Source organism: Gadus morhua, chromosome 2 (genome assembly GCF_902167405.1).
Source record: "Gadus morhua chromosome 2, gadMor3.0, whole genome shotgun sequence".
Classification (NCBI taxonomy): domain Eukaryota; kingdom Metazoa; phylum Chordata; class Actinopteri; order Gadiformes; family Gadidae; genus Gadus; species Gadus morhua.
In genome coordinates, this window is record NC_044049.1 from 21,273,528 (window position 1) to 21,282,594 (window position 9,067).

The following is a 9,067-nucleotide window of genomic DNA, read 5'->3' on the forward strand; positions in this document are numbered from 1 at the left end:
ATTACAATATGGCAACAGTCTTTATACTATATTACCCACCTAATTGCAACTTTAAAAAAGAAAGCTATTTCTAAACAATTGTATACATTGGAATATGTAACATGGCCTCATAAAGCCAAAACATACTTAAATAGTATTTTGATGGAAATGTTTTGAATTGATCACACCAGTGTTTAATTGATGCTCTCTAAGAGATATTAATTTAATAGCTGTGTTTACTGGGAAAAATCTGGTTTGAGAAGAATTTGTGTAGTTTTGACAAAATTATCAGGTTTGTGTTTAGAGTTTTGAGAAATTGAGCTATAGTTTCAGAAAACGATTGAGAAAAACTGTAACTGGTCAGGTGAGTCTTGTTAAGGCCAGGTTACACCTGGTCAGGTGAGCCTCGTTAAGGCTGGGTCGGTTACCTGGTCAGGTGAGCCTTGTTAAGGCCAGGTTAGTTACCTGTTCAGGTGAGCCTCATTAAGGCCAGGTTAGTTGGAGTACAAAGACCTGGTCAGGTGAGCCTCGTTACGGCCAGAGGAGGGTGGAGTTTGCCTGCCATGTGGGGTTCATTAGAGCGGAGTACATCTGGTGAAGTGAATATAATGGGGGGAAATATGTGAAGAAAGGAGATGTGGCCTTCCTTAAAGTACAGAGAACGTCATCGATAGAAGTCATCACAAACAGCATCATAGTTAAAACTGTTTTTATTAAAGCACAAAGCAAAGCCTCTTTTAAAAAAGTTAAATAAATACATTGTAAAAAAAATAAATACATTCAAGTTTGATTCGACAGTGCAACATGAAATAAAGCATTACAGCGGGTGACGAAAAAATAAGCATATTCTATCAACTGGTTGATAATTGATTCAGGAACGCTTAAAATATTTTTTTAACATGACCCCGCCCACAACATAATGATGAGCCAGTCACACACATGGAAACTGCTAAGACATCCTATTGGCCATACTGCAATACCCTTTCCCACATATATCTATATAACCAAGAAGTCACAGTACTATCCTAGAAAGTTTTCAGGGGATCACAAGAAGGTAGTGCAAAATGTTGATTTTGGTTCCATCTCCCAACGTTCCAGTCTAGGAGGCTTTAGCCTCCTTGGGCAGGCTGCCATAACCCCTTGCTGACTGTGAGCATCTCCTAGATAGACAGACATTCCCCTTGTCAGAAGACTCACTGAAATGATTTACATAGCATTCACTACTACTGAAAGCACGCACCAATCCAGCGAAAGAAGACAACTTAGTAGAGAGAGCAAAGCAGGGGGGGGGGACAGAAACCGAACAGGAAGGGGAGCCGCTTCCCCCAGCCGTCTGCGTCACGCGTTACACATCATCCAGACCGCCGTCCATCAGGAGAAACAACCGGGGAACGCCGGCCGTTCAGACAGCCGACGGATGAAGTCACTTTGACGACTGACTCCGAGTACGGGGGCGGTCACGTGTCGGTCCGCTCGCCGGCCGTCCCGGGCCGCTCCAGCGGCGAGGTGAGCTGAGGGAAGCGGATGGCCTCGCTGTTGCGCCTCATGTAGGCGTGGCCGCTGATGGGGTACCACATCTCGGTGAAGGACAGGTTGGCCACCGTGATGGCACAGCGGCCCAGCACCTTGAAGCCCGACTTGCGGTAGAAGGGCACCAGGAAGTCTTCGCACATCAGCACGGCGCGCCGCACGCTGGGCAGGCAGCGCAGGTACTGCAGGTAACGCCACATCAGGATGGGGCCCTTGCCCTGCTGCCGGAAGGTGCGGTGCACAGCCAACACGTGGACGTGCACCGTGGAGCCGTGCGGCTTGTGCAGCGTCAGGGCGTCCTTCAGGAGGAGAGAAGGGTTAAGTGTTAGGGGTTCGTGTATGGTCGGCGAAAAGCAGCTCCACAAACCATTGGTATTCAATTGTACTTTTATGTGGGTCGGCTTAGCTCAGGAGGTAGAGCAGGTTGAATTATAACCGGAGGCTGGCTAGTTCAAACCCCGGCTCCTCCTAGATGTGTTGAGGTGTCCCTGAGCGAGACACCTCACCCTGACTGCTCCCGACGAGCTGTATGAGGCTTGAGGGGTCGACTCCGCCCTTGGTGTGTTAATGTTTGTATGAACCGTTGTAAGTTGTTTGGATAAAAATTTAAATTTATATACCTAAATCACAGGTACAGTCTCAAAGGGCTTAACAGGCCGTACATTGATGACCCCCCCCCCTATATCCCTAGCCCCCTGGAGGGCAAGGAAAAACTCCCTGCAAGGAAAAAATCTTGAGAACGAACGCAGAGTGAGATGATCAGGGATATGTTCAGCAATCACATTTAGAAAGATGTTGGGAGCGCAGATGGTTCAGTTAAGTTCCCTTTCGTACAGATGTCCTTTGTATGTACTATATTTGTATTACCGATGTACTATGTACTACGGATGTACTATAGAGTATAACGCAGGTCTTACCGTGGTTAGGCGGTCCTGGTCCCACAGAGAGCCGATAATAAACGCCACCAGGCGGCCCTCCTCGATCCAGCCCATGGACAGCTCCGGACACAACGTCAGGAAATGACGCACCTCGTCCAGGTGGAGCGGACAATCTCCTGAGACTGAGATGAAGGCTTTGGGGGGGGGGGGGAGAGGAAGAGTCTCCATTACCGTGCGTAAAGACATTTTGGCGCGTAAAGATAGTTTGGCGCGTAAAGACAGTTTGGCGCAATAACCGTGTCATAGTTCCGGCTAAACGGTCCATAAACCAAACACCAAACCACCTAACATAAACTCAGAAGAATAAAACGTTTGCTTGTTCACATAATCCGAGACTCACCCTCCCTCTCGATCTCAAAGACGCTGATGGCGTCCTGCGTGTTGAGCGGCCTGAACTCGCTGGCCGGCAGCGTGTGTCTCCTCTGGCCCGGGGAGACGGAGGACGGGGACGTCATGGGTTTGATGAAGGGCGTCGTCCCGACCACCGACATCCTACTGATCTCCACTCAACTCTGCGAACTCAGGTGGTCTGCGGCACTCTGCTCCTGGGTCCTCTCTGACGCACGCAAAGCGCAGCTCACCTGTCCGCGAGCCGCGCGGTCCCGCTTGTGAGAGCAGAGGCACGAGGAGGCGCGGGTTATATTTATGAGAACCAAACGGGTCGACGTGATTCACTGCTTATTTGCATATGAATTACACGACGTTAATCTGTTGCGGTCACCGGCTGACACAGATGAGCGCGTGTCTAAAAGTGGCCAATTGTCTCTACTCTGCAATTAACGCGAACATGAACGGCGATTATCTGCGGCGGGTTGCGGACTGGTTTAAAACAATGCTTAAAACTCACCAGAAACGTCATGGTGGACACTTACCGGTGAATATGTGGAGAGGAGTCGCCCCCTGGGTCAATTCTTCTGTCTCTCTCTTTCTGTCTCTCTGGTGTCTCTCTGTCTCCTCTATACTGTAGGGAACCTGTCTGTCTGTCTCTTCTCCCTGTCTCTACTGTAGTGAACCTGTCTGTCTCTCTGTCTCTCTCCTTTTAGTGACTCTCCTGATGGAGTGATTAATACCGGGTCACATGTTGCGGATTATAGACCAGCTGAACCCATTCTTCCACTCGGCCCAGTATCTGAGAACTGGGAATGTTGGTGCATGTGGTTGGAAAGATTTGAATTAGTTGATTCTGTTTTAGAAAACATTCTTTGGCTTAAAAGTCCACATGTCGATCCAGAGTTTAAACAGATCTGAGAGTGATATGAGAGTGAGACAGACATGAGACTGACGAAATCAAGGTTGTTACGTCAGGTGGACCACAGGTGCTGGAATGTAAACAAACTTAAATACACACGAGGAAAATACGTTTATTTTATTCCACTTTTTTTATTTCGTGTTTAATATTCAGTGTACTGCAGGGATTAGTCCATTTTAATTGTTATCGTATCAAATGGAAATCTTAAAAATAAGAAAGCGGCCCTGGGTGGGTCATTAGTAACCCCCCATGATGGAGAACAAAGAAAATAACAGATTTTATATTCATATACACACTTTAAATCAACCCGTAAAAGAACTACTGCTATCAAACTGAAACAGTCAGAGGTCTAGTGCAGTACAGTTTCACACTCTGTAGACAAACAAACAGCTTTAAAGATTATTATAAAAGTAATCAAGTATCTTCTAAAATACACCTGTATCTCTTCATTATTATTATTTTAATAAAAAATGGATTCTGGTAGTTAGCTTCCATTCATAATAAAGAGGTAAGCAAGTAGACATTTTTGTATAATTAAGTATTTACAACTTTGTCCATCTAGTTTCCTATGAACGGTGAACAGTTCTGAATGGAGATGTAACAGTTTACGCCAGAAAATCATAAGTAAGCAAAACAATTATATCCCCTGAATGAACAACAGGAGGCGCGGTTAGCCCAAAGATGGGCATACAAGGCATTTACAGTTCCGGGTGCATTCCAGTTGCATAGATTTTCTAGACTGGTTCCACTCATGTATAGCAATAAATTCGCGTCTTAATGAAAAAGAATATCTGAGGTCAATAGATTCCCTGGATAACAGAGATGAGGATATGCTGTTGGTGGAAGGGTCTCTGAATCACTCCATGTTTACAACGTGTCGGTCTACATAATGACGTCATAACCAAGAGGTCAATGAATCTAGTGAACTTCAAGTACAGTCGTCCAAAATCATATGTTGTTATTATATGTTGCCAACAATATATATATATATATTAGTGCTGTCAGTTAAACGCGTTATTAACGGCGTTAACGCAGACCAATTTAATTTTTTTTTTTTTTCTTTGGATCAAAACAAAGAAGCAGTAGCCTGACTGCTATGTTCAAAGCAGTATGTTTGTATGTTCATCGTTTAATTGCACTATAGGCTTTTTTTTTGTATCGTCCTGTTTTGATCAGTATATGCCAATGTTGTTATCAATAAAAAAACATTTGCACAAGGCAAGCCGATGCACTTCTCCATGTTGATAAGAGCATTAAAATGAGAAAAATTAATGGGACAAAGAAATCAAGGGATATTTAGCATAGAGAAATTAACTATGACATTAATGTGATTAATCGTGATTAATCGCGATTAAATATTTTAATCCTGTGCTTATTATTCTAGGCTACTATCGGGCTAGATCTGCTAGCACTGTAGCTCGTTTGAATGATTGTCCTCTATTAAAATAAACCATTGGCTCTTCTAAAGCGTGACAGAGCTATACATTTAATTCATTGGTTCACGTAGGACATCATTAATGTATAAAACTAGATTCCTATAGTCATGATTACATTCTATTGGAGGCTACAGTCTCAGTTCACCGGTTCTGATGTTGGAGGTTATAGCGAGGTTCAGCGCTGTGTCTACCTGTGGACCTGTGTGTGTTGTGCTTATCTGTTGTTCACCTAAATATCTGGTTTTGTGTGTGTTTCTGCATATATTTGTGTCTGTGTGCGTGTGTACGTGTACTTGTACGTGTACTTGTGTGTGTACTTGTGCGTGCTTGCGTCTATTTGACTGTGTGTGTGTCTGTGAGTGTGAGAATGTGTGTGTTGGTGTACGTGCGAGTGTGTGTGCCTCCATGTGTGTGTCTGCGTTGGTGCGTCTGTGTGTGTGAGTGTGTGTGCGTCCTTGAGTGCGTGCGTGCGCGTCCATGTGTGCGTGCGTGTCTGCGTGCGTGCGTGTCTGCGTGCGTGCGTGTGTTTGAGAACATGGTGGTAGAGCACTAGGCCTTAGGCACGAATGCTAATGCTAACATTGCCTTTGCCCTGCTCCAGTGCACTTGTGCTCATCGCCACAGAAACAAACAGCCCATAACAACCGGGGCACGGCACCCGGGAGCCCCCCCCCCCCTCACCCAACGATCACAACCTGTCAAACAATATTTACGTAGTGTCATAACCGAGCATGTAATCAAACATAACAAAGCTCTTTAATGTCATCGTTGAGGACAGTGGGGGGGGGGGGGGGGGGGGAGAGAGAGAGAGAAAGAGAGAGAGAGAGAGAGAGAGAGAGAGAGAGAGAGAGAGAGAGAGAGAGAGAGAGAGAGAGAGACACACACACACACACACACACACAGAGGAGCGGAGAAAGAGAGTGTAGAGAGAGAGAGAGAGGGGAGAGGGAGAGAGATAGTGAGAAAGAGTGGAGAGAAAGAGAGAGAGAGAGAGAGAGAGAGAGAGAGAGAGAGAGAGAGAGAGAGAGAGAGAGAGAGGGAGAGAGCAGAGAGGGCAGAAGGAACAGAGAAAGCTGGAAAGCCTCTCTCACTCTCACACTCTGAACGAGAATAATTGTGAGAGGGCAGAGAGAGAGAGAGGGAAACAGTGAGGAGTGAGAAAGTGAGAGAGTGAGCGAGTATAATCACGGTTGGAAGAGGGGGATCATGTTGACCGACACAGACCCTCCCCCGGTAAGTGCTGCAGCGATGTGTGTGTGTGTGTGTGTGTGTGTGTGTGTGTGTGTGTGTGTGTGTGTGTGTGTGTGTGTGTGTGTGTGTGTGTGTGTGTGTGTGTGTGTGTGTGTGTGTGTGTGGTTCCTTGCAGAGCACTACATTGCATGTTCTGCTGTCGGCCCAGATAAGCATAACATATAAGAGGAAAACATCTCCCCTCTCCCCCATAGAGCAGAACACTCTCCCCCTCTCTCCCCGATAGAGCAGTACACCGGCCCCCTCCCCCCCTTTGGATAGCTCCCCCCCTCGTGGGACCACCGCACTGCAGAACAACCACTTCCTGTATCCTCTCTAACTACGCTCCTATTGGCCAGCTTGAATGAACACACACAGTAACAAACTCTACTACACACACACTCATACACAGACACATACATAGTAGCACAGCTAGACATACACACACACACAGTAACACACTGTACTACCCACACAGACAAACATAGTAGCACACACACACTGTAACACACTATACCGCACACGTCTGCACAAACACACACACACACACAGTAACAAAAACCCATAGTCACAGAAATGCCCACGCACAAACTAACACACACACGCACACGTGCACACACACACACCAATACACTCATCCATGCACACCAGTTACTAGTGAATGAAAAAGCGCAAGCATGTTAACACATATACCCAATAATGCACGCAACGCACACCCCAACCCCCTATGAAACACAGCCCTTCGCTCCACACACACACACACACACACACACACACACACACACACACACACACACACACAGGAGAGACCAGGGACCAGGCGGTACAAAAATAGAAGTCCCTTCTTTAGAAAAATAGAGATCAACGTTTCCAAAGGCGAACAGCATCGCATCTTTGGCACTTCCTTTAACAAAGTGTTTCTATAGCAACGGGCGGTGCCACTGATTGGTTCTTTGTGTCCCGTCCGTCCGTCTCCACGGAGGGTTTGGCATCGGTGGGCGGCTCCACCTTCCGCTCCCTGTCTCTGACCAGCTTACGTCTCCGTGGCAACGCTTCTGAAAACAGTCACTGAAAGAGTGCCCCCTGGTTCAGGAGGCCCTAACGCCTGGTTCACGAGCCCCCCCCCCCCCCCCTCACCCACAGACCAGCCGGGCCAGCCCGGGGTGGACCTGGGCCTGCAGGGGCCCGGGCCCCACCAGCTCCCCGTCCACGGTGATGGTCCCCTGGGGGGAGAGGGGCTCCAGCCGCAGAGCGCGCACCCGCTCGTACACCAGGTGGGGGACACCGCACTCCAGGTGGGCGCCCCGCTCCATGGCCAGGAAGAGGCGGAGCAGCGCGGCCCGCGAGACCCCCGCCCCCACGTAGAAGAGGTGGATGAGGCCGTCGTCTGGCGCGGCCCCCGGCGCCGCCCACAGCTCCTCAGACAGGTGGGACTGGAACATGGCCAACACCAGCACGAAGTCCTGCTGCTCCACCCGCCTCCAGGAGTCCGGCAGGGGCTGGCCCAGGGGGGGCAGCAGAGGGTCCAGGAGGGGGCCCCTGGGGGCGGGGTCAGGGGCGGGGCTAGGGTTTGGGTTAGGGGCAGGGTTAGAGGCGGGGCTAGGGCCGGGAGGGGCGTGGGTGTGGTTCTGGTTCTGGTGGTCTGTCTGTTGGTTGGTCTGGTTGTCTGTCTGGTTGTTGGTCTTCTGGTCGGTCAGGGTGTCATCATGGGGGTCAGACGGGGGGTCAGACGGGGGGTCAGACGGGGGGTCGGTACGGGTCTCAGTCCGGGTCCTGGTCCGGTTGTCGGTCTGGTCGGTCTCGGCAGTGACGGCGTTACGGTTTGAGGGGACCCGACCCCGCCGGCGCTCAGAGCGGTTGTTGTTGGGGGAGGGAGAGGGGGAGGCAGAGGGGGAGGGGGAGGCAGAGGGGGCGGAGCCACAGCGCAGGGCGGAGGCGGGGTTAGAGCAGAAGGACGGCCGTTCCTGGGCGTGGTCTGTGGGCCGCGCCCGGGCCCAGCGGCGGGCGGTGCGCGGGGTGGGCGGGGCCTCTGGCTCCGCCTCCAGGGGCAGGAAGGCCAGCCGGCCGCGGTAGACCCGCAGCGAGGCCAGGCGCAGCAGCGTGCCCAGCAGGAAGCGCACGGCGCCCACGGTGCGGTAGCGCTCGCTATCCAGGTCTACGTCGGCCACGAAGCCCCAGGCCAGCGACAGGAAGGAGAAGAGGCGGCGAGACGGCAGCTGCACGGAGACCAGGTCCAGTGGGCTCACCAGACCCTTACACAGCAGGAAGCCGCAGCTGAGGAGCAGCTCCTCGCCCCATGCCGGGGGGGCCCTGGGGGGGGGAAGGGGGGTCAGGTAGGGTAAACGGACTGCATTCATACAGCGCTGTTCTAACCAGTGGCCACCTAAAGCGCTTTAGAATACTGCCCAACATTCAGCCATTCATGCACACATTCACACACCGACGGCAGAGTCAGCCACGCAGGGCGACAGCCAGCTCGTCATGAGCAGTCAGGGTGAGGCGTCTTGCTCGGGGACACCTCGGCACTCAGCTAGGAGGAGCAGGGGATGGAACTAGCAACCTTCTGGTTACCAGACAAACGCTCTACCTCCTTAGCTACATGCTGCCCAGGGATAACATGTGTTGGGTCTTCACCTGGCGGCGGCCATGTTTGCTCTGGATTACACACACATGCACACACGACCACACACAGGTACACAAACACA

The 9,067-nt window shown here is 50.3% G+C and overlaps 2 protein-coding genes across 2 annotated transcripts in view; both read right to left on the reverse strand.

The window, feature by feature from the left end:
* Nucleotides 1-671: 671 nt before the first annotated feature.
* Nucleotides 672-3,471, reverse strand: aanat1 (arylalkylamine N-acetyltransferase 1). The gene is made up of 4 exons (XM_030349267.1): nt 3,320-3,471; nt 2,788-3,052; nt 2,427-2,581; nt 672-1,808 (listed from the first exon to the last, which is right to left on the reverse strand). The coding sequence occupies exons 2-4, from the start codon at nt 2,936-2,938 to the stop codon at nt 1,437-1,439; spliced, it is 678 nt and encodes a 225-aa protein (XP_030205127.1). The 5' UTR covers nt 2,939-3,052; nt 3,320-3,471; the 3' UTR covers nt 672-1,436.
* Nucleotides 3,472-6,138: 2,667 nt separating this feature from the next.
* LOC115528742 (sphingosine kinase 1-like) overlaps nt 6,139-9,067 on the reverse strand; it is a 14,683-nt gene continuing 11,754 nt past the window's right edge. The window contains exon 5 of the mRNA XM_030337045.1: nt 6,139-8,672. Within this exon, the coding sequence (XP_030192905.1) occupies nt 7,496-8,672 (1,177 nt within the window). The 3' untranslated portion in view covers nt 6,139-7,495. The remainder of the gene's footprint in view (nt 8,673-9,067) is intronic.

Bases quoted from the DNA above. Each gene is read 5' to 3' on its own strand.
- aanat1 (XM_030349267.1), bottom strand. From the start codon at position 2,938: ATGTCGGTGGTCGGGACGACGCCCTTCATCAAACCCATGACGTCCCCG. The intron at 2,582-2,787 runs GTGAGTCTCGGA...CCCCCCCCAAAG, and splicing joins CTTTGAGATCGAGAGGGAGG to CCTTCATCTCAGTCTCAGGA. The intron at 1,809-2,426 runs GTAAGACCTGCG...CTCCTCCTGAAG, and splicing joins ACCAGGACCGCCTAACCACG to GACGCCCTGACGCTGCACAA.